The sequence below is a fragment of the Protopterus annectens genome, chromosome 7.part0, assembly GCF_019279795.1.
Source record: "Protopterus annectens isolate FY-2018-M chromosome 7.part0, PAN1.0, whole genome shotgun sequence".
In the NCBI taxonomy this organism is placed as follows: Eukaryota; Metazoa; Chordata; order Ceratodontiformes; family Protopteridae; genus Protopterus; species Protopterus annectens.
The window spans coordinates 447515043-447541009 of record NC_056739.1 but is presented as its reverse complement, the minus strand read 5'-3'; the positions used below and the strand labels follow the sequence as shown (position 1 = coordinate 447541009).

At 42.1% G+C, this 25967-nt stretch overlaps 1 protein-coding gene across 3 annotated transcripts in view; it reads right to left on the bottom strand.

Moving 5' to 3' along the window:
* LOC122806528 (C-type lectin domain family 10 member A-like) overlaps positions 1-25967 on the bottom strand; it is a 305649-nt gene that overhangs the window by 231005 nt on the left and 48677 nt on the right. For all 3 annotated transcript variants that reach the window (XM_044077028.1, XM_044077030.1, XM_044077029.1), the window contains one exon: positions 23797-23874. In XM_044077028.1, coding sequence (XP_043932963.1) covers positions 23797-23860 — 64 coding nt within the window. In that variant the 5' untranslated portion in view covers positions 23861-23874. The remainder of the gene's footprint in view (positions 1-23796; positions 23875-25967) is intronic.

The following is a 25967-nucleotide window of genomic DNA, read 5'->3' as shown; positions in this document are numbered from 1 at the left end:
CTGCTGTATGCAAATTACCCCATTTGCAGGAAGCTGGAATCAGGCTGTGCAGGACTAGCGTAATCTGCAGAAATGTCCTCAGGTAGTAACTGAGTACAGTTCTGCAAAATCCAAAATGGAGACATGATAGCACCAAATAAAGGCTGCATATCATTGAGGAAACATGCCAATGGCCAAGTATAAGGCCATTGGCATTACAAACAATACAAAAAGTAAATTAAACATTTATTTTATTTCTGCCGATCTCGGCTGTTTAAGCATAGGGCAGCGGTGCACAAACGGGATCGGTGGAAAAATAAGAAAATAAACCTAAAACAAGCGTTCTAACTAAAATCAGTATTCTGCCATGCAAGTTAATGGCAGGCAGAAGACAACCTGGCCAGTGAATAGTGGTTGCTAAGGGGGGAGGCTCAGTGTGACACATGTAACTATGCATTATCAGGCAATCCTATGCAAATGAGGGGAAGGACAGTGAATCCCAGTTTTCCCCTGCATGTGAGGCAGGTCCCAACAATGTAAGAGTATGAATAGCTGAGTGCAAGACTAGGAGGTAGGTGACATCATGGGTGGGTGTGTCAGGCATACTGTAAGCAGATTGGAGTCCTGTGGCTTGGGTGTGCTCCTAGCTTAGCACAGCTAAGCTATGGGGTGTGTCAAAACCTGCATAGCACTCTCTACAAAGTGTAAGCGGGTGTGCGTGCCGCACACCGGGCTTTAAAGGAAGACAAATGAAGTTAAACCAGGAAATAGCAGCAATGTGCATATTTGAGCACTCCGTTTCGTGGCGTGCCCATGGGCTCAAACAGGGAGGCAATGGGAAAGGAAAACAGCAGTAGGAAGGTAATCAAGGAGAACTAGCCTAGCTGGCAGGTAAAATGTATCAGAATCAGCCAATTACACAGGAAACAGCCCAGCTGAGCCCAGAACACTACTATAAACTAAGCAAACATCATCCCCACTGTTTTTTCCCACACTCTACACCACCGGTGTTAACAAACAAACCTACAAAATGAGAAGGGTTGCAGCAGGCAACATAGAACAACATGTGCAAGAGGCTGAGGGTGGTGAGGATGTGAATGCTGCCAAACAACCCAAGGAGAAAAGTGTACAGACCCAGGGTAACCTACCAGGGGCAACATGAGCTGGAGATAGTGAAGCACTATAGGGTGGACAGAGACCTTCTACAGCAAATAATTGAGCTGTGCCAGCCATACCTGGCACACCAAACTGATCGAGGGGAACCCATCCCAGTGGATATCAAGGTATATGTAGGCCTAGGTATACTAGCCACAGGTAGCTCCAAAAGCACAACTGGGGATATAATGGGGATCTCACAGGCATCAGCATCCAGAGTATTTCACCAATTCCTGGATGCCACGTCAGCACATGCCAGTGAACATGTATATTTCCTCAATATCCATGAGGTGTTGACCAGCAATATGTATCTCTTCCACCAAATAGCAGAATACCCCAGGGTAGTGGGTGCTATAGACTGCACGCACATATGCATCAAAGTACCACCTGGTGAGCAGGTTAGGGTCTACATCAACTGCAGAGGCATCCTCTCCATCAATTGCCAGGTTGTATGTGATGCCCAGGGCATTATAATGAATGTGTGTGCTGGCTGCCCTGGAAGCTATGACGATTCCCACATATGGCATCTGATGCAGCTGTACCAGAGATTTGCCAATGGGGACATCCCTACAGTCTGAAGATGCAAAAACCAAACAGCTGCAGGTACACTGAGGTGCCCAAAACACACAACAACAGCAAAAGTAAATTAAATTAAGGCACCAAAGTTACACACTGGAAATCAGTCAATGTACTTTATTGCAGATGACAAACGGTAAGCGCTTTCACAACTTAATGTTGCTTCATTATCCCTACAGTCACCTAGTGGGGGATGCTGGGTACACACTGGAGCCATGGCTGATGACACCTATCAGAAATGCACACACACCTGAGCAATAACGCCATAAAGAGGCACACGCACAGGCCAGACATATAATAGAGCATGTGTTTGGGATGCTCGGGTAATGGTTCTGGTGTCTGGACACATCCGGTGGAGCCTTGCAGTATTCATCAGCTACATGTACCCAAATTGTTATAGTATGTGCTATGCTACACGATATGAACCTGCGGAAACAGCTGCAGGAGGAACAGCATGGGGCAGGGCCACACAGCCCCCCACCAATGCCAAGGCCTGGTCAGGCACAGAGTGACCTGGAGGAGGAAGAACCTGAGCCTGCCCCAGTAGGCCAAATGAGGCATGCCTAGTATGCCCTGGCCTTGGCAAAGAGGCAACGCATAGCACATGCATTGATACAGTAGGGTCCCAGGGAATGGCACCTCTCTCTGACTTGCACATATAGTAAAAGGGATGCCCAACATGCCACCACCTGTGCTCAACCATGTATAGGGAGTGTACTATGTGCATCCGACATAGGCAGCCCTCCAGCACCATCCGCAAGTCTGGCACAGCCACAAGGTAAGTCAATCAACCTACCAAAATGGAATAGAATGTGTTGTTGCCTGTAGCATGCAAGGGAATTGGGTGGCTGAATGTTATGACAGCAGACAGTAGACACCCATAGTCGCACCCTGACATGTGTAACACATACTGGAGTCACCATAGTAGCCAGTACTACACAGGATGACAAAACCCACTACAGGCAATGTGCTGAGCAACATGTGTGTCCCTATGACCCACACATACCAGTCAGGACGGTTCACATACCCAACAATTGTCGCAGCCAGTAGGACAGGTGTAGACAAACCCAAACAGGACTTGTGCCATGGCTCCAGAGTGATGGCTATGGTTAAACACCACCCCCAGGCCTACACAGACAGACCACAGCAGGGCAGGCAGTGGGTGTTAGCTCTGAAGGGTAGAAAGTCAGACAATAATATGTAGGGCAACCAAAGCCACAATCTGTAGTACACTGGTGTGCCTCTAGTCAGCATGATAGTTAGCAATACAGAATGAAATGGAGTATATGACATACCAGTACAGTCATAGCAAATGTGTGCAAGGGTCACTTGTGCCCTCCCATCCTACATAGCAATGTAATAACAATCAGGTGTGCCCCCCCAACCCTGTGTAGAAATACAGAAATAGTCAGGTGTGCCCCCCATCCTACATAGTAATATAATAATAGTCAGATGTGCTCCCCGACTCCTGTGTATAAATGTAGAAACAGTCAGGTGCCCCCCCCCTGCTATGCAGAAATGTAGTAACAGTCAAAGCCAACTGATCAATGGATACCCTGCAGAACACAGCATGCTACCTGTCAGTGTACAACACAAAGGTCAGCACTGCAGCACAAACTACCTGGACACGATCCATACATCCACTACAGATGGTCATAATGGGCATGCTCACACACCATGAAGGCAATGTCAGTCAACAACATACTGAAAGGTCATATTGGGCATGCTCACACACTTAAACACATGAAGGCCATGACTGCAAACACCAGTGGACCAGACATATCTGGCAGTTGCAGATGTTAGTGCAGACACTCATCAGTATGCACCACTCATGCCATGCACACACAGTGGATAGGAATACAGACATATATGTCAGGCGTCACACTATAATAAGCCAAAGGTAGACATACATAGATGTGTGGAAGAGGGTGACTATGACAAGGAGCCATCCAGGCCTGTCCCACCCAGCACACAGTCAAAGTGCCCCAAACACATGAGGTGCAGGTTTAACTCACTGCAGATACTAGCCACAAGTATCTGTCAGCAGTACAGACTATGTGGTGCATGTGCCAGCATGACTGTACAAGGAAGTAGTCATCTAGCAGATGCATGCACATATCTGTGATATATGACCCTGTGTGCTCCCGCATGTGGCGTGTCAACCCGTACATGAATGGGTTATGGCCCATGCGCACACCGCCCTCCCCATTGCCCTAGTATAGCAAGCCTGTTGAGGTAATCCAATGTGAAATACACATTTGGGAGAGTCTGTAGCCCAGTAATCTCCATGGCACATCCCATAACTGTGTACTGCTGTAGTGTGATAAACTAGTTAGGTAGGAGGTCTAACCCCAGACTTGGCAACTGTGTGTGTGAGTGTGTGTGTGTTTGTGAGCGTGTCTGTCTGTCTCTGACTGTGTAGAGTACAATGTTTTTTAGGGTACTCACACTCCTTACAATTCATATACTCATCTTTGGCAAGGCTGCTGATGTCACCCACCTGAAATACATCTCTGGGAAGGGTGTAGCCCAGTAATCTCCATAGTGCGTCCTGTAACTGTGTACTGCTGTAGTGTGTTAAAATAGCTAGGTAGGTGTTCTAACCCCAAACTTGGCAACTTGCGTGAGTGTGTGTGCTTGTGTTTGTGTGCGTCTTACTGTGTAGAGAGCAATGCTTTTTAGGGTACTCACACTCCTTGCAATTCATATACTCAACTTTGGCAAGGCTGCTGATGTCACCCACCTAGAAATACACCTCTGGGAAGGCTGTAGCCCAGTAATCTCCATAGCGTGTCCTGTAACGGAGTACTGCTGTAATGTGATAAGGTAGTTAGGTAGGTGTTCTAACCCCAGACTTTGCAACTGTGTATGTGAGTGTTTGTGTGCGTGTCTGACTGTGTAGAGAACAATGCTTTTTAGGGTACTCACACTCCTCACAATTCATATATTCAGCTTTGGCAAGGCTGCTGATGTCACCCACCAAGAAATACACCTCTGGGAAAGTTGTAGTCCAATAATCTCCATAGCGCGTCCTGTAACTGCGTATTGCTGTAGTATAATAAGGTAGTGTTCTAACCCCGGACTTGTCAACTGTGTGTGTGAGTGTTTGTGTGCCTGTCTGTCACTGACTCTGTAGAGAGCAATGATTTTTAGGGTACTCACACCCCTTACAAATCATAAACTCATCTTTGGCTAGGCTGCTGATGTCACCTACCTAGAAATACACCTCTGGGAAGGTTGCAGTCCAGTACTCTCCATAGCGTGTCCTGTAACTGTGTACTGCTGGATTGTGATTTAGAACTGTGGTAGGGTTCCATCCCCACCCATGGCAGTTCTGGATGTTTTGTGTGTGTTTCAATGTCTGTATATGGAGCAATGCATTATAGGCTAGTCACACTCAGTGCATTTCAAATGGCCTACTTTGGCAATCCTGCTGATGTCATTCATTGTGAAATACAGCTTTGGGGAAGGGGTTCTCTAGTAATCCCCGTGGTGTGTCCTAGAACAGCACCATGCTGTAGTGTGATTTAGACCTCTATCAGCGGTTCTAAACCCACACATGTCAGTTGTGGATGTGTTGTGTGTGTCTCACTGTCTGTGTAGGGAGCAATGCATTTTAGGCTAGTCACCTGCAATACTTTTCAAATGGCCTACTTTGGCAATCCTGCTGATATCACTCATTGTGAAATAGAGGTTTGGGTAAGGAGTACTTCAATAATGTGCGTGGCACATACTATAACTGCATAATGCTGTGGTGTAATAAACTAGTTAGGTAGGGGTTCTACTCCCAGACAGGATGTGTGTGTGTGTGTGTGTGTGTGTGTGTGTGTGTGTGTGTGTGTGTGTGTGTGTGTGTGTGTGTGTGTAACTCATACCCTGTGTAGAGGTGGTTGTGACTGTGTGACACCTGTGGCCAATGGGGAGTGGGTTTTGCATATATCTTATATGGTGGCCCTACTATTTATCACAATGTCGACCATACAGGGATAACAAATTTGAATTAGCTGAGAGGCTGGGGTGCAAAGCTATACCCATACATGTGACATCAAGGCCAGGCAATCATAGCTGACAACCCCAGTATTACCCAGTGCACACTCTCAACCCATGTCTCATACACACACACACACACACACACACACATGCCTAGGCAACAGCTAATATGTGGGTAGTACATTGCATATTGGCCACTGCTAATAACTATGGAGTGATTGCAGTGGGCTACAGAGGGCATGTCACCCTGTCCATCTGTCCAATATGCACGTACATGCTGACAGTGCACCTCCCCCATGTTCCCCAATGGACACCTGCTCCACCTGTGGTGCCATCACATGTGACCCGCAACAGACATACCATGCCTGACAACATGCCCTGTATGGACAGATGCCACTGACACCAGGGAATGATGTTAGCCTGCTATCAATGTAGGTGCAGAGTAAACCTGCTGCCCATTACCGGTCCCCGCAACAGGTGGGCAAGACTGACACATATGATGATAATCTGTGTTTGTGACATGGGCCAGACACCCCAGGTACAGTTCCACATGTCACTGTACATGCATGTCGGAGGTTTGCACATCCCAGACACCGTCCATGTCATGGACTAAGGAACACATACATGGCAAGCGATGCACAGCATTAGCCACACACTATAATCACCCAGGTGATTGGATGGGGGATACAATACCCACCTGTGTGGGCAAATGTGGACACTACTGCCCTGAGACACAATGCAGGCCATTGTCATGTGGCCTGATGTCATCGCCTACCCACATATAGCCTGCTGCCACAGTCGACCACCACACAACCATGCAGACATGCACCCATGCATGTCAGTACTGGCACCCTGTGTGTTTGTCTGTGTGTTGTATGGTGTGTATGTTCACATCCACACTCACTACAACCCCCATGGGCATATTGAAGCATGATGTCTGATACCTCCCCATACCCTTTGCCCATACAACCTCCGTATGATCCGTGTGGTGCATGTGATACCTGCACAGTGATGTGGCAATCCCGCTACTGAGGAGTTGTACTCCTGGCCCTGCCAAGTGTGTTGATGTGTGTGTGTCCCTGTGAGAGTGTGACCGTGTTGATGCTGGCACCTGTTCATGCAGACATGCAAGTGTACGTCACCTACCATATAGCTATCGTATCCCTTTTGCAGATGTCATTCACCATCACATATATGTTCTGAGGGCTCCACAACAAGTAACCCATGTGGCACATCCAATAACTGCATTGAACTGTGATAGTACTACATAGTTGTAGGAGGTCTGATACCCTGTGCTGGTAGGTGTGTGACACAAACAAGCTGCAGTTTTGCTCTCCCACCCCTCCCTGACATGTCTTTGCCTGTTTCTACCTCTCCCACTCCCTCACTGGTGGATGTGGAGACCTACACCTGCATTGCTTAGGCAGCAGCATGTGTAGTTTAAGTGATGCTCATGATCAGCTGATGGCCTCCCCTAGCTGATTGCATGTGGAACAGCTATGGTCACATTCCCATAAGCAATTGCATAGAAACACACTCCAATATCTAGGAACATCATGTTGGTGTTGGTCCTTGTCATTCACTGTGAGCAGGAACTAGATCTGTTGGTTGGCAAACAGCATCTGAGATGGATTGGGAATTTACCTCTAACAACATACACTGTGGAAACAGGGCAACACACAGGAGGGGGATGTGCCTGACCTGACTACAGACTGTAAGTGCTGCTATACTGCATGTGAGTACTGTTGGTTTAACAGTGTGTGTGTGGATATGACTTTCCTACATGTCTCCATACCTGCTATGTCAGTTCCATGTTTATGCGGGATCCCCATCTGCAGGGTCAGCTGCAGACAGGGAAGTGTGTTGTGCCTTTGTTTTATGTATTACCAATGGAGCATCTATCTGTGGACTGCAGATGGTAGTGTGAGGATTGTAGTCTGTAGATGATGAAAGCCGTGACAGTTACTGGCTTCTTATCCCTCATAGGACATATGTTGCCACAAATCCTGTTACAACAGTAAATTTATGAGATTATCACAGCAACATGTAATTATTGGCCCTGTGTATGCGCTACCAGCCACAACTCTGTCAACCTGTGTACATATGTCGTGCATGACGTGGTGAGTATGTGCTGTGCACCATAATTAGTGTCATCATATCTGCTAACAAGCCAGTGAGATATCAGACTGCTTCACATGTTATGTGCAGTAGGGGTTATATATGATGACATAACCTGGACATTCTGTGGATGTTTGTACAGTCCTTCCTGTGTGTGGGCATCAGTGTTACAGACAGCAGATAGCAATACCTCTTACAATAGAACGAGCACACTCAGGACAGCTACATATTTGTAGGAGGTTCAGGAATTACAGACAGAGTGTGAGTAGAGTTGTGTTATGCTTTGTATAGTACTGGTGTTACAGGCTGTGTATGTACATGCTACTTTACCTTGGAATGCAGTCTGTCTGCATAGTTCTCAACTGTGGGCCTATTCTCTTGGTGGCCAGAGGTGTGCCTATCATGTGTTGTCTGTCCACCGCACAGGTCCTATGACAGATATTCTACTGGCAGTGTGTGTTGAGTGCTATCAGTACATGACCTACATATCAAGCTTTGCACATATGACATGCTGTGGGGGGATGTTCTGTAGTGGGCTGAGAGTATATCACACTGCCATTGCTGCCATCAGTCCACTTCTGTTGTATCCCCCACACATATGGTGCGTCTGGGGCCATATATGTGTGGCCGTCACCTACACAATACATGTGTGCTCTTATGCACTCCAGAGACCAGTGTATGTAACAGTGGTATATGGCCCAGTATTATTGAGTCTGGGGAGGGACCACGATAAATGACCTAGGCTGTTAAATATGTGGGGGTATCAGGGGTGAGCTGCCTTAAGGTATCCGGATGTAAAGTTTCGTATACTTCACCTATATTTACATTACTTACTTATATTGGGTTACTGCAAGCCTACTGCCTCCTGCCAGACAGACTGTTCTGTTTGTCAGTGTGCATATAATGGTGTCAGTTATGCCTTGTTATGTCACAGTTACAACCCATTTGGTCACATGACAGCTTTACCACCCACTGATGTTGTACAGAGTGTAGATAGAAGCTGCTGAACTATACACCTGCATTACATACTGTTGATCGTTTGGTATCCTGTGGCCCAGTCTGTCCTCACTATTGTACAATTTGATGGGCTTGGCCTGGACAGCAACAGTTGTGAACCTTTCCAGACTACTGTATTAGTAGAACTGTTTCACGGTTGCATTCCTCTGTTTATATGGATGTCAGTGTCTGAACAGCTATATAACATGGCATATAGAACTGTAATAGTACACAATGAAAGGTAGTCCATTTCTGCAAACCTGTGTGTGGTGTTTTCCCTATGACCTCTCTGTGGGTATATGTTGCAGGCAACAATTGTCATTTGTATGGGTGGCACATACAGTGTCCAGTTGTTTGGGTGTTAACTGTAGGCATAGTGGCTGTTCCATATTGTGTGCACCTCCTACATATGTATCTTACTGTACATATATCTGCATGTGTATCTGCATATCTGTGTCTGTGTATCTGTATCCTGGGGATGTTGATGGTTTCCACATTTTACATTACCTATGGGAGACAGACTGTACTGCATGATGTCACCAATACCAGCCTGACATCATACAGGTGGGATGCAGTACTGTTAACTTCCTGTGCCCATGTCGTGTCAGGTCCTGGTTACGGGATCTGCAACACTTGGTAGTGTATTGCAAGGTGGATGTGTTTGGCTGCAGGGGGGAGTGGATGCCCAGTTGTACAACACTTCTGGTGTGTGGGGCCTCTCAACCCCGGTAAATGTGCATGTGGACATATGTGTGTTTGTTAATCTGCCACTGCTCTCTACAGATGTATGACCATATATACCGATATAGGTATATATATCTGCTGGCATATATATATATATATATCTATATATATATATATATATATATAAACTATGTCCGTATATACCTACACAGATGTATATCTGCGTACACATATGTAACTTGCTGTGTATATGTAGACATATAGGTGTAGACACACACATATATGTATATATATATATATATATATATATATATATATATATATATATATATAGTTTTCTAACACTATATACATATATATTACTATATATGAACATATACACATGTAAATGTCTACATCAATATATATATATAGAGAGAGAGAGAATATATAGATATGTTGTATCAGTTTAGATATTAATATATTTACACACAGATACATCTAGGTGATTGTATACATTCTCTGTACAGTTGCATGACTGGACTGGATGATATGTTTCAGATATTGCCCTGACTTTATACAGTTGTATTGGCTTACTATTAAACCATTGTAGGTGTGTTACGGAGGGTCCTGGGGTCAAGAACTGCATGTTCTGGATATTGCATTGCACAGCATATCTGTTATGGCTGTGGTGGGGGGGGACATAGCAGTCATCACCAGGTATCCCTCATTTGAGCCCCCACCCCCATTAATTGTGCATAAGGTCAGTTATTTTGTGGTGGAGGTTCCAGTTGTTTTTCCTATTTGGTGATGCAATTCACATATCTATCTGTATATATAGATATGTATATCTATATATATAACTAAATATATGTGGACATATTTATCTATCTACCTATATACTATTGATGTGATATGATGTATGTGTGAGTCATACATTTATATGTACCTGTGTATCTCTCTACATATACTGATCTATAACTGCCCATATGTCCATGCATGATTGGCACACAATATTGACCTGTCCCACATTCGTTTGGCCAATTGACATGCATGATGTCAGGCATGTGGTCAGTCAGGAATGATGATACATTACAGTTTCAGACATCATGTTGTTCAGAGTATGTGTATTACAACAGATCACTGCTTAACTTGCAATGTTTTACATGTATAAGAATAATATTTCACATATATCCCAGTTTGTTTCCCACTTTTGTCACACTGTGTCTAGAATGTTTGCAATAAGAGGTTGAGTGTTATGATATTAGTACAATTCCCCTTATGCAGATTGACTGTGCTGCATGATTTTTCTGGGAATACTTAGGACTGATGTATATCCGACATGGTGTAGTGTTAATTCACTATGATTGTGGTATGCAGGGTCCTGGGTTGAGCCTTGCAGTGGCTGTCAATTTTGTTGCTGGGTTGAACAAGGGCAGTGGGATACAGGGTGATTAAGGCATTTGTAAGCAGTTGTAAGTGTGTTTACACGATGGCAAGCATTGTCAACTGCAGGTAACATCCAGTTACACCAGGTTAGCCTTGAAATTGCTTACTTTGTGTGTGCAGTGCTTACCACCACGCAAACACAAACTTCCAGTTACATATGCCTACAGATAGTTTGCTTTAGATTTGCTGAGCCTGTAAACTTAAACACGCTTACCAGTGCTGACATATGCTTACTACAGCTTATTGCTGCTTAACCTAACTACTGCTTTATGCATTATGATACCGACACCTCACATGTGCATTTCCTGCAGTACTCCAGGTTATATATATATATATATATATAAATATATATATGTATGTATATATATATATATATATATATATATATATATATATATATATATGTTATTTCGTGGCCGCAGTACTCCAGTATATATATGTTATTCCATGGGTTATGCAACATACATATTACCCATAACGTGGTTTGCCATGGGAAATGGTATGTCTCAGTACCTTCCCTGTGTCCCCCCCTCCTTTCTTGCTGACATCCACAGGCTGGTTCCGTTAGAAGAGGTTCATCCAACCCCAGCACGCCTTGGTCCATAATGTCATACCCATCATTCCTTCCCCCTGTTCCTCCTCCACATCTATCATCCTTCTTACAGGTTCCAGCCAAATCTAACAACACCACTACACATTGCCCACTCTCCACTTCTTGGAACCCTTTGTGTAAGTTGTCCCAACGCATGGATCTTCAGGATTCCCACACATTTAGTCCATGAACATACATTACCGTCTTTGCTTTTGAGGCATGGTATGTTACCCCAAGGACTCTTTTTTAGCAGAATTTATGGGGTCATCCCACCAGGGACGAACATGTGTTTAAGATTAGACTTAGCAGGTCGACACTGTTTCTCCCACTGGTAGTATCCTGCCAGTGGTCTGGGAGGCAGTGCTGTGCTACACTTAGCAGTGCATATTATTTGATATGCATGATATTTGCCTTTTGGCACTGATTTCCCCTTCATCACTTGTTATAAATGTGTCTTGTATCCCTGAGACATGTGTACGTACACTGTATGGGGTCCTGGGAACTTCTACACTTAATTACAATAACACCTCACATCTGGACGTACTGCAGTACTCCAGTTCACATATGTATGTTCTGTAGTCAGTTATGGTACATATGACTGTATACTGATGCCTTTCCCAGGTTCAGTTTGGTTATACTATGTTGAGGACATGTTTACTACTACCTCATTCTTCTGTACTTCTGTGATTGCTTGGTGGATAGCTACTGTGACTATAGTGTATAGGGTCCTGGGTTCATGGCCTGCATGGCTGTATATTTTGTTGCTGGGCTGACAAAGGCCCATTGGATACAGAGTGATTAAGGCACTTTAAAGCAGTTGTAAGGCCTTAAGCTTGCTTACTAGTGCATACATATGCTTATTGTTGCTTATTTGTGCCTACACCTGCTTACTAGTGCCTTATTCCATCTGACACTGATACGTCACATGTGCATTTCTTGTGGTACTCCAGTTCATAGATAAATGCTATTTAGTGGGTTTTGCAACAAACTATTAGTTATAATGTATTTTGCCATGTAAAATAGACTGTGCTACAGTGGGACTCTAACCGGGAATGCCTGCTCATTTGCTCTACCCACTACACTATTGCTGTTCTGCTTCATTTGCAGATGTCTACAATAATGTCATACCCATGTTTCCTTCCCCCAGCCCCTGAGCTCCACGTGCACAGCATCCATCCATTCTCCAGTTGCTAGCCCAGCCATACCACACCTCCACAAATTTCCCTCTCTGCACGTCTCGGTACTCCTCCAGTATACTGTCTCAACCCAAGCTTCTGCAGGCTCTTCATCTGTTTAGTCCACGTATGTACAAGCCTTCCCTTGATCCTCCTCGGATACTGGTGGAGACATCGATGTGACTCACAATTCGTGGTTCGTCCTGCCAGGGACAGACCTGTTGTTGTGTCAATAGTAGACTTAGCTGGTCTACACTGTTTCTCCCACTGGCAGCATCCTGCCAAGGATTTGACAAGCAGTGGTTTGCTCACACACCTGGCCAGCCTCATCTCCCGGTTCCATGGAACCGACGCCCCAGGTGTGACATTCTGTGCATGAAGCAAGCCCACACGCCCCCACAGCGTGCACCATTTTTCATTATTCTCTTCAGTATTATGCAAGACTACTGTTCTCACAGTATGATTGGACAGGTGCTGTTCTTTGATACACATAGACTGCTTGAAATACTGTGATTGAGCAATGTACACATGTTTGCTGGTATTAATCTACATACTTACATACATTTCGTATACTGTTGAATGACTGTGCTGGATGATATGTTTGTGATAACAGCAGTTGAATGTGTATCTGCCATGACTTAGCGGTAATTCACTTAGACTATAGTGTGCAGGGTCGGGGGGTTGCGACCTGGAAGTGCACATTATTTTGTTAATGGGCACGATGAGAGCTGTTGGCTACAGAGTGACTAAGGCACTGTAGAGCAATTGTAGGTGTATATGTGCTGGTTTGTGCGAGGCTCAGCATTGCTGACCTCTGGTTATGGTGTCTTATACTGAGTTAGCTTCTACATTGCTTAACTAGTGTGGGCATTGCTTATCACCGCCCAAACAGGCTTTAACCTGCTTGCTCCCTCATACCCCCGAGCTACTTCATGTATTTAGTTTACATTTGTTGACCGGGACAATCTGACTGGATGCTTGTCCATTTTCAGTGGGGGTCTGGGGAGCAGAGCTTCACAGTAAACCCTAGCTACTCATTACATGTAATACTGAGGTGTTCACATTCATAGAGAGTAACAGACTTAACATAGCTACGTACCACATTCTTCATGCTTAGTTTACGTTAACATGTCAGTATTATACATGCTTAGGTCAGGTTTACATGTCAGGTATGACTGTTGACAAAGGTCAGTTTAAGGTGAATTTAGATTCCAGTTTAACAGTTCTGGACAGGTTACACTCAGGTATTCAGGTTAGGTTTAGTTATGCCTTACCTGTGTGGTGGAGTAGAAGAGAATAGTGAAGGAGTAGGTAGGTAGAGGGGGAGACATTATAACTGTATAGCAGGCTGTTGGAAGAATTAGTAGGGGAGCAATAGGGAAGGATTGAAGAATGTTGGGATTTGTATGTAAGGCAGGACAAGAGGTGTCAGTTTCACTAGATGATGCAGGGGTATAGAGTGTAAGTTGGGGGGGGGGGTTCACCAGGTGGTGAGCATATGCTGAGCCAAGTGTGCTTGTGGTGTTTCTTCATGTGTTATTTACATGTGTCCTGTGAGACAGCTGAGGTAATACATGTGGGTAGGGGGTTCCAGATTCTGCCAGTATAGTTGGGGAAATGGGTGTCACCTACTTGTAACTTTAAACATTACTAGAAATGAAAAAGGGGTTGATAGGTAAGTGGTGTTAATGGGGCACAAAGAGGAAGAGATAGTAGGGGAATTATCCAGGGATGCGCAGGAAGGCTGAAGGGAAGGTCCACAGCTGGCAATTTCTTCTACAGCAACAGCTGTGCATATACACTGCATTTGGAGGTTGATGTGGACACTCACACCCATGGGTGGGGGTGAGGACTACAATAGTAACTTGTGATGCCAATTAGATCGGCTTACATGCCTACAGTGGGGTGTTGAGACCATGTGTTCTTTGGTGTTATGTAGTGGGTTTTGCAACAACACATCTAGTTATACCATACTTTGCCATGTAAAATAGACTGTGCTGCAGTGGGACTTGTACTGGGAATGGCTGCTCGTTAGGCAGCAGCTCTGCCCAATATACACTATTGCTTATGTCCCCAGGGCGGTCCAAATAGAACTACTCCAGCCAACACCTGCATGCCTCGGCCCATAATTTCATACCCATAGTCCCCACCCACCCCTCCTCTACTGCACTCATCCTTACTCTGAATGCAGGTCGGGTCTAACCACACCACTACACACTGCCCACTCTCCACTTTTTGGGACCCATTTTGTACATTGTCTCAACCCATGGGTCATCAGGCTTTCCCAACCTTGTAGTCCAAGTACATACATGCCCTGCCTTGATAAATCGTTGCACGGACAGGACTCCAATCATCAAAAATTTTTGGGGTGTCTTGCAAGGGATGTTCCTGTCTCTGTTTCAAGATTAGACTTAGCGGGTCCACAGTATTTCCCCCACTGGTTGTATCCTGCCTGTGGTTTGGGGAGCAGTGGATTGTTTACTTTGTGTGTTTGTTTGCATGCTTCCCCTGTCTGGCTGGGGGGGGGTTATGGTACGTGTTACACCTATGTTGATTGGGCCCCTCACCCCCCATTGGCGTGGCCTGTAATCATATGTCATTCTAATGTGCTGTATCATATCATAGATATATATCTGTGTATATATATATATATATATATATACACACACACACACACACACATATATATATATATATATATATATATATATATATATATATATATATATATATTGCTGTATATATATCTAATGATATGTGGATGTATGGTTGTTTGCATATGTATATATCTGTATGTGGGTATTTATATATATGTATAATTGTTGTAGGGTGGCTATAAAGTAGTTGACATTTTAATTTTTTTTGAAGTTTTTTGAAGTTCCTATTAGTTAAAGGGGTGTGGAGGTGAGTTTTGAGTCTTTTTTCTAAACAAGAAACATCTTTCTTAAACCATCACTACATAGGCAATCATATACTTATAGAAATTAAAACAAACCTTGATGGATGATACAGGTTGGGTGGTGGTCATTGAGAGTTTTAGGAAGGCTACCTGAGATGAGATGATTTTGTCTGGGCAGGTAGTAAGAATGCACTCAAGGGAGGGATCCTTCTGTGCCTGTTTTACTTAGCCTATTTGGTGCTGAGTTTAGCTGCGTGAATTTGAATAGATTGATTGGGTTGTTGGCTGTGCTGGGGCTTTAGTTTAACCAGTTGAGATTAACATCTCCAAGTAAAATAGTCTCTTGGGAGATGTATGCAGAGGTCCAGGATAGTATTTCCTTCAGGGGAGACTGGTTATTCTGTGGGGGAATGTAGGACAGGTAGTATTTTTTATTGTTGTTGTTGTTGTTAAGAGGTGGTGGTTTTGTTGTTACTGGAGCTATTGTTAAGTTGTTGCAGTAGATTATACTGACACTGCTACCCTTTCTTGTTTTCCTTTCACACCTATAAATGTTCTAATCTTGTGGGGGGGAGATGCAGGGTTTTAGCAAATTTTCTGTGATTGCTATGATGTTCAGTGGGCTATCCAGGATTGGAAGTGAGTTAGATTGTTGGAGATGCTGTGGATATTAACATCGATTATTTTTAGTTTATTGTTCTTTTCAGTTGCGGATAGATTTTGATGGAGGGTTGACTGAAAGGTGAAAGTAGGTTTCTTTGGGTTGTTATATGGCCCAGGGTTGGGATGGATATCACCACTCCATAAGAATAGTATAGGTGGAAAGTATTGTCTAGTTTATTTTGTTTGGTGATATACTATTTCTTGGTTGTTTGCAGGAAGAGTATGCGATTAGGTCAAAGTAGAGTATTTATGTGAAAGTACAAACTGGAAGCTATATTAATATAGTGAGAGCGAGCCTGATAGGCATGACAAAGTTTGAATTAATATGCTTTTTTTAATTCTTGCATAGGGAAATGACCAAGGACCTTTGTTTTAAGACAGAGAGCAAATAAATGAAGGAGTGTATTGAATATTATGAGGCTTTTTTTCTGGCAGTTGTATGTATGCATACTAAGTAGCCTGCATGGAGACTAACTGATAAAGAGAAACTGGAGACATTCTGGAGGAAGGGGTTTGGCTGAGGGAATAGAAAAAAAGACCAGAGAGTTTGAATAGTAAATAATGTTGTCTGAAAGCAATCAGGGATTTTCCCAGGTGTTACAGCTTTAAAGATAATACAAAACCAATTAGACTTGAAGTAAAGTTTTCTCACTTTTTTTAAAATGCAATGGAGATACTAATATAAACAGGTGCTTTTGTTTTTTTGTTTTTTTTTCACCCTTCTTCTGTTTTTCTTTGTTCAGTTTTAAGAAATATAGGCACTGGAATGAAAAGAAAATCAGGAGTGGAGCAGATGGGGGTGAGCGGAAGGGTCTGGTTAAGAGACTATGGCAAAAGAAAAATCAGTGTGCTTTTTCCCATGCTTGAATAAGGAAATTACTTGGCTAAAACCCTAGGCATTATCCAGTAACAAATTTATCACAAAACATGTAAATGAACAAGAATATTGAATACTGTAAAGCTAATGGCTTGGAGAAAGTATTTACTGAAGGCATTCAAGTGTTTTCTCAATTAGGAGAGCTATAAAGATATATAAATGAAATAGCACTTACTAATAGCACAGGCTGTACCACATGCCTTAGCATGACTAACCTTTCTTTTTGGTTAACCTTAGGCTGTTCGCGTAGCTATCAACTTAGAACTTATGTTCTTATTAGGAAATAATATTTGAAGAAGTTCTACTACTTATCTTAAATATCAGAAGCATAAATAACAAAGTGTACCTACTCCATGCTTTGATAGCCACCTATTCCCCTGATTTACTATCCTTAACTGAAACATGGTTAAAACCCACAACACCAGACAATGAGTTCCTCCCACCTGAGTGCAATGTATTATGAAAAGATAGACTATCCAAAAAAGGGTGTGGGGTAGCATTACTTTACAAAAACAACCTCAAAATGTGTCCTGTTAATCCTCCAGTCCCTTCCCACAATACTTCTCCTAGCCAAAGTCAAACTTAGCAACAAAAAAATCATTCAATGTTATCACTGGCTATATACCACCAGGCAACAATATTCCCTCCCTAGAATCCCTCCTACACTGGGTTAATGAAACCCTTCCTCAAGATACCATCATCCTAGGTTGCTTTAATACTGACTGGAACACTTGCTCAACCACTGATTCCACCAACCATATTAATCTCTACAGCTTCTCCCAAGTCATTCAATCTAGCACTAGGCTAGGAAATGCTAAAATCAAAGAAAGTCTCCTTGATTGGATCTTGATAAGTAAGACCAGAACTCCATACCAAGCAGGAGTCCTTCCGGACACCCTTAGTGACCACCAACCCACCTTCTTACTAAAATACAAAATCCATGCCAACTTTACCTCACTAATACAAACTACCTGGAACAAAAATAAGTTTGACCCAAACAAATTCAAACTCGAACTGAAATACCATAATTGAAACATACTAAAATAAGACCCCCTAGAAAAAGCTGTAATCCAGTTCAACATCCCTTTTCTAAAAATCCTAGATGCCCATGCCCCACCTTGTACCAAAAAACTCAAAATGAATACTGCCCCCTGGCTCACCAAAGAGACTAAAAATATGATTTCTCAAAGGAATAGAGCTTGGCATCACTGGAGAGCCACAAAAACTACAGCAACTAGAGAACAATTTTAAAAACTTAAAAACAAAACCAAGAAAACTATTCTCCACGATAAAAATAATTATTTCCTATATCTGCAAAACAGGCACCAAAACAACCCCCAAAAATTCTGGGCTGGAATAAACAAACTACTTCACCCCGGCAAACCCTCCACCCCATCCCCAACCTCCACAGGCGAAATCACCGACATACCTGAATCATTCAACAAATACTTCATAGAAACCATCTCTAAACTAGTTCAACAACAATCCACTACTACTACTACCAATATCCCCAAACTTCCAGTCAGTCCCCAAACTACCTTCAAATTCCAGCCCATCCCTACCAATTATGTCAAACAATTACTATCCAAACTTAAACCTACTACCCTAGCAGCAGATGGCATCCCAGCAGAATACCTCCAGTTGGCTGCTAATAAACTTGCCTACCCAATCTCTATTCTACTTAACAGATCTATATCAGAAAGCACCATCCCACCAATCTGGAAAATATCCTACATCATCCCTTTACATAAAGGTAGAACATCCACTGACCTCACCAACTATTGTCATATTGCCATCCTGTCCTCACTAGCAAAAATTCTTGAAGAATGTATACATTACCAACTTATGCCATACCTACTTAATAACCAACTTCCCTCTCTTACCCAGCATGGATTCTGCCCTGCCCACAGGATAACCACAGTCCTTCTTTCCTTTACAAACCTCATCAACCAAAACAGGCACTTAGGTAAACTCACATCTGCCATATTCTTTGACCTGTCAAAAGCCTTTGATATGGTCAACCATCCCAAACTACTCCACTGCCTTACTAATCTTGGCCTTAGTGATCATGCACTAGCCTGGTTCCAAAACTATCTACATGATAGACAACAAGCAGTTCGATAGGACAACAACCTGTCCTCACTGCTGCCTATTACCACAGGTGTCCCACAAGGGTCCATTTTGGGACCCCTTCTATTTTCCATCTTCATTAATGATATCCACAGCATATGCCTAGATGCAACTGTTATACAATATGCTGATAACTCAACATTAGTCTGCTTAGCCAACAACCCACACAAACTCCTCTTCATTACCCAAAAAGCCTTCCAAATTAGAGAAACCTGGTTTCTTAACAAAAACCTATTACTTAATCCTAAAAGACCAAACTGTTGCTATTTAAACCAAACAAATCCATCTCAATGCCCAGCACATTCAATACTGTGTCCAGAGATGACACTATCATCTCTCCAGGCACTCATACTAAACCGCTAGGAGTGATCATTGACAACAACCTCATGTTTCATCTACATATAAATCAAACTATTAAAAACATTCACAAAAAACTGGGCAGTCTTTATAAAAACAAACCATTTCTAATCCAACCTGCTAGAATAACCATAGATCAAATCCACCTCATCTCCACACTATTCTACGCCGCTCCCATCTTCACCAACCTACCCAAAATTAAAATGGCCAAGCTTAACATCTGCTATAATCAAATTGCCAAATTTGCTACTGGTGCCCCCTACCATGCACATCACTGTCATTCACTAAATCAACTTAACTGGTTGAATTCCCAAATCTCCTCTCATTCCATCAGCTTTCTTTCACCCAGAAACTCCTATTACTTCCTGAAAAAAAACAGCACTATCTAATCTACTTAAACTACAAACTAATACCAGACAATTTCGATCTAGTTATAAAAGACTAATCAAGGTGACCAGAAGCAATAACACAGCAGGCGACTCCCTCTTCCCTAACTACATCGGTAACATTTGGAACTCATTACCTTCTGCTATTACCTCAGCCAGCTCAATGGTCACATTCAAAAAGCTACTAAAAGAACACCTAAAACTCGCATGGCTATGCTCTTGCTACCCACCAGGTTGACCCATATCACACACACCCTCTGGCCCACTGTCATGCTCCTTTTCACTTGTATCCCTTCAAGAAGAATCGTGACTCCTCCTTATAGTGCCTCACCTGTGAACACCCACACCAACAGTCAGCAATTATACACATTCCAACTTTAAACCCAACCACATCTCACAAAACTAACCCTAACATCCACTCCCAACCCCCTTTTACTTACATTTGTCTCAGTCAGTGTTATTACTGGAAATCAGTACATTCTAAGTGCTACTTTACTCTAACTTAAACTATGGAATTTTGTTAAAACTTGAGACTGCCAATGAATATTGTACTTTATAACTTTAAAACTATGGAATCTTGTTAAATCATGTGTTTTCCTATGAATACTTACTTGCTATGTAGAAATCTCATAGTTGTTTGTTCTTAATCTGTGGAGCTTTTCTCCCCAGGCCTCCGCTGAAAATGGACATGTATCCAGTCGGACTCTCCAGGTCAACAAATGTAAAATAAAATAAAAATAAAAATAAATGTATGTGTATATCTGTATGTATATGTACTACAGAGAGGGAGAGGTATATATCTATTTAGTTATGAGTATATATACACACACACATACATCTACATATTTAGCTACATGTCCTGTAATGTAGACTGGTATTGCTGGATACTATGTTTTGTGTTCATACTGGCCAACCTTGTGTGCCACGTATGCTTTGCGATACCTATAAATAAAATCGTTAGTGTAAACAAAGTTACACGTGCAATCTATTGTTGGTACGAGGGAAACATTCATCCCATGCAGGATAACCCAAAAATTGGGTATTCAACTTTCGTCTAAAAACAGAGCTGCAAAGGTACCCATGGCTATGTGCATGGACTATAGCGTGTGGCAGACCTAGGATACTTGGGTCGGGACAGCATACAGGATGGGCCCTGGAGGGGTGGTGGAGGGTGGGCAATGTGTGGTGGTGTGGTAGCTACAGGCCGGTAACCAGGGAAGCGATGGTTGCTGTGTGTGTGCAGCAGGGGGGGGGGGCATTGGAACTGTGGGTAATGAATTTATGGGTCGAGGATGGCCTGGATTGGATGGGCCTGTACTGATTGGCCTGCCTAGTGGGTGGGGGAGAGGGGAATGTGATAACATGTGAAACATAAAAGGAGACTAATTTAAATCCCTATTTAAATGAAACACAATAAAATGAGCTTGGTAGTGTATTGCAGGATGGATGTGTTTGGCTGGGGGGGGTATGCCAATTCGTACGAGATGCATATTGTTTGGGGACTCTCAAGCCCATTAATGGTGCATGTGGATATATATGTTTCTGTTAATCTATCATTGCTATCTACTGATGTCTGGCCATATATACCTATATGGGTATATATTTGCTTACATATTTATACCTATGTCCGTATATACCTACGGAAATATATATCTGCGTACATATACGTAACTTGCTGTGTATATGTGGACGTATAGATGTTGACATATATATGTGTAGATGTCAGCATTTGAATGTATATATGTTCATCTGTTTGTATATATATGCATATATTTCTGTATATTTATATATATATATATATATATATATATATATATATATATATATGTATATATATGGAACTACATATATAGATATGTTGTATCCATTTAGATAGTAATATATTTACACACGCTCATACATGTAGATGTAGGTATACATTCTCTGTACTGTTGCATGACTGGGCTGGAGTTATGTTTCTGACAACATACAATTTATGCATGTCTGGCATGGCTTAGTGGTAAATCATTTTGTGTATGGTGTGCATGGTCCTGGGTTTGAGCCTTGTAAAGGCTGTTTATTTTGTTGCTGGGCAGAACACCGGCCATTGGATAGAGAGTGATTAAGGCACTTTAAAGCAGTTGTAAGCGGGTTTGAACGGGTTTGCGTGGAGGTAAGCACTGCTAATTTCTGGTCACAGTTTCTTACACCCAGTTAGCTTCTCCTTTGCTTAATCTGTGTAGGCAGTGCTTACCCCCTCAAAAACACACTTGTGCATGCTTACTAGTGCTTACATATGCTTACTACTGCTTATCTGTGCTTGCACTTGCTTACTGCTGCCTTATTCATTATGATACTGACTCTTCACATGTGCATTTCCTGCAGTACTCCAGTTCATAAATATATGTTATTTAGTGGGTTTTGCATTACAAATATTACTTATACCATGCTTTGCCATTGTAAAATAGACTGTGCTGCACTGGGACTCGAACTGGGACTGCCTGCTCATTAGGTGAACAGTCTGCCCACTTCACTATTGCTGAGAAGCTTCATTTGCATATATCATCCTTGTTATCCTCTTCAGCCTTTTAGGCTGCTTTAACCATAGCTAAGCAATGGGCACACCCGCGCACCTACGATTAGCTGTACTCTGAGTTTTATAAAACAATACAGAGGTTTCTTCTTTTGATTTTTATGTCCTTTTGCTGTCATATACATGGGGGACTGTTGGTGGGGATATGTGGACACCTATGAGCGGTCTTGCTCATTTATTTCCACTTTCTGCTGTTCAACATTGCAGGGGCGTGTTTATTCTGAGAGCTATGCTCTCAGACACACCCCCTGCACTCGTACACACTACATGTAAGCCTGGGAACTCAGGCAGTGCACCTTCATTAATATGCATGGCGAGCTGCCATCCTGCTCCTAAACGAGCGCTTCCGTGTAGGACTAGACTAGTCCTGCACGGAAGATTAGTAAATCTGGGGGTATAACTAGTCAAAGTAACATATCTGTTGAAATTAATATGTATTACCCCATTTTAAGAAACATCTCTGTATCGAAGGTTTAACAGATAAGCATTAATACAAAAGACATTTATATAAAGGCTGTGATAAAAGTGGCTTATAGCAGTTAAGTCACTTTCTGGTCATGCTTAACAGTTTGAGAAGAAATATTTATGTATTTAATCTGTTCTTTCTTGAACATCTAACGTCTGACTCACATTGGTTTTCTATCCAGCATTCCTTGCTATGCACCTTTTTTGAATCATACATTTCATTCTTGCAGGTTTGTGTTTGGTTATATTATTTTAATACATTGTTTGAGTTTATTGCTTTTTGATCAGTGCTTAAGAATTAAGCATTATAATAAACATGAACTTAAACTTACATTGCCTACCTTGTCCCTACATTCACTTGCTCCATTATAGCCTTCACCTCCATCAGGGAATAATATAAAGATTATCCAGCCAGAGCTGTGAAGCTTTCTACCAGAACTGGATAGAATATCATGCAGTCATTAAGCTTTACAAATGTCACACACTTTGTAAGAGAAATGATGCTGCTGTTCTGTATACTTAACTCATTTTGTCTCCAGATGACAGACAGCTGCACTACAACTGAAAACAGTATATGACACTGGAATCTGGATGCCTAGCAACCACAGTAAACTATAACCTATTCAAACCAGTCCTGGCCAAACAATACTTGTCTGCAGTACCCTTATCATTTTATCTCTTTTCAGTGTAAGCAAGTGCAAATCTTGTTTGCTTATAAGGTTAATAAATGCAATTTAGTTGAATTATTGCTCACCTTTCTTCCAGTCATGTTCTTCATCAGCTTCAGTAGAGTGGAACTCATTGTAGTCTGTTGACATCTTTACTTTCTGTTCTAAAATTCAAGGAAGGAGAGATTTGTTACATATGTTGCAATGAGCTGTTCAGATAATAAAATTCACCAAACCTGGTGTGATGCTTCAGACTGACTGTGACAGACAGACCAACTGGGGGGTTGCATCCCACAATTACAAGTAACTGTGGTGTAAAATGGACAGGTGCTACAGCCCCTAGATCTACTCCACTGCTCACAAATAAATATGTCTAAACTTTGATGAGTGCCACGGGTGTGGTCTCTTGAGTCTCACCACTGGTAGTCATCAAATTAAAGTTTAAAAAATATGCACACAAATAAAAATCATGAAATTACTCAATAAGTGCAATTTGGTAATGTGAGCATCCAGGAAATATGCATTGTTGCCCTTGGTATGGACCTATACACACTGAACACCCCATTGAGCAGAATCTTTGGAAGAGCTTCTCAAACCATCACTCTCTCTCTGTGTTTCAATGCCTTTCAATGCTCATTTGCTAACAGTTGCTGTTCTATACACACACACACAAACACACAGCAGACACACACACATATATACATGCCTCCTGTCTACATTAATTTCAAGGGAAAGTTGGCAAAATTTTCCAACACCTTCCGTCTTGGTCCAAGGTAATAAACTGCAACTACCCCAAATTACCTGACCAGAGAGCTTACTTTTGTTACTAAGCTAAATAATTGTAAAATAAGTAATCGTATGTAGCAGAGCAGTCTGATCCATTAGATCGGGATGCCAGCAGTTTATTACCATTCAGCAATACATTTCCTCTTATTAGTTAATCAATAAGTAAATGGGCAAGCAGACACAGCCTTTTAAAAGTGAATAAATAAAACTACTTTAGTTAACGATGAATGAGTCTAGTAGTATAGATCAGTTACATTTTCAGATAAATATTTTTTCATGGAGAAAACAGAAAACAATCACTTCAAACAAGTAGATTAAAAAATCTATTCGCAACTGAATCTTTTCTTAGGTGTCTCTTAACTAAAAGAATTGCTGAGCCCTAGCCAAACCTCCAGAAGACCCAGAGACAGAGACTTAAGTGAAGGAATGAAGTTACTGGTTTGTACATAGCAAGCTCCAGGATAGCTCAGTGACTCTTCTTCTCTGCCTGACTCTCTTCTTTGTTCAGGTGTTTGGCTTATGTCTTTCCACACAGAAACCACAACTGTAATTACCTGCTAATGAAGTTTTTCTCTTGCCCTTGGCTAACTATCTCCTTAACATTAATTTTCTAAATGCTCTTTTATGGTCTTTGTCTTCCTATCCTAAGAGTAGTTACAAATTGTGTAATCAAATGGCAAAACAGTTACAATCTTTATTTTACAGGCCTGCTATACATTGTGTGTCCTATGATTAATTGCTGTAATTCACAGAAGGATGCAGTTATAAAGATCTACTGCAAATTCCATACACTTGTCTATTCATTGCACAAAAAGGTAACAGGTTAATGCTTTTCATGCCACTGAAAACATGCATTGCACATTAAATAGCATATTTTAGCAAAACATTTGCATGCACATTGAAAACAAAAATTGAAGATTAAATTACATTTGTTTAAGTTTGCTTGCTACTGGTTTTATAAAGCTTAAATGCAGCTCACACTTCTGTTACATTCTGACTCAGATAACTATGTCAAATTTATTCTGAGGTGTCACACTAGCATCATACTGTGATTAGTACAGTGAGAAAAACAGGATAGTAAAGGATGGTGACATAGTGATTGAACTATAGCTGCAGTATTTAGTACAATACAGCCATATAACAAAAGGCTTGGACAGTAGGAGGTAATTTATTTTTAAAATGAAGACAACAGAGATCTTGTGGACAGACCAGGATTGTCAGACCTAAATCTGTTTATTATGTAAGTAGATGGTGAAAGATAATTCTGAGAAGATATATTGCAGAAAAAATGTTGAAACACAGGATAATAGTCTCAAAGCAGTTTGCTTTAACATAGTGAAAATCAAGGATTTGGTCTAGGAGAGAGAAAACTACACATAGGGTCTGGTACATTAAACATGTTTATATCACGTTTTCGAAAGATGAAAATAACGAACGCGATTTCATCAGCCCCAAAACATCTAAACATGAA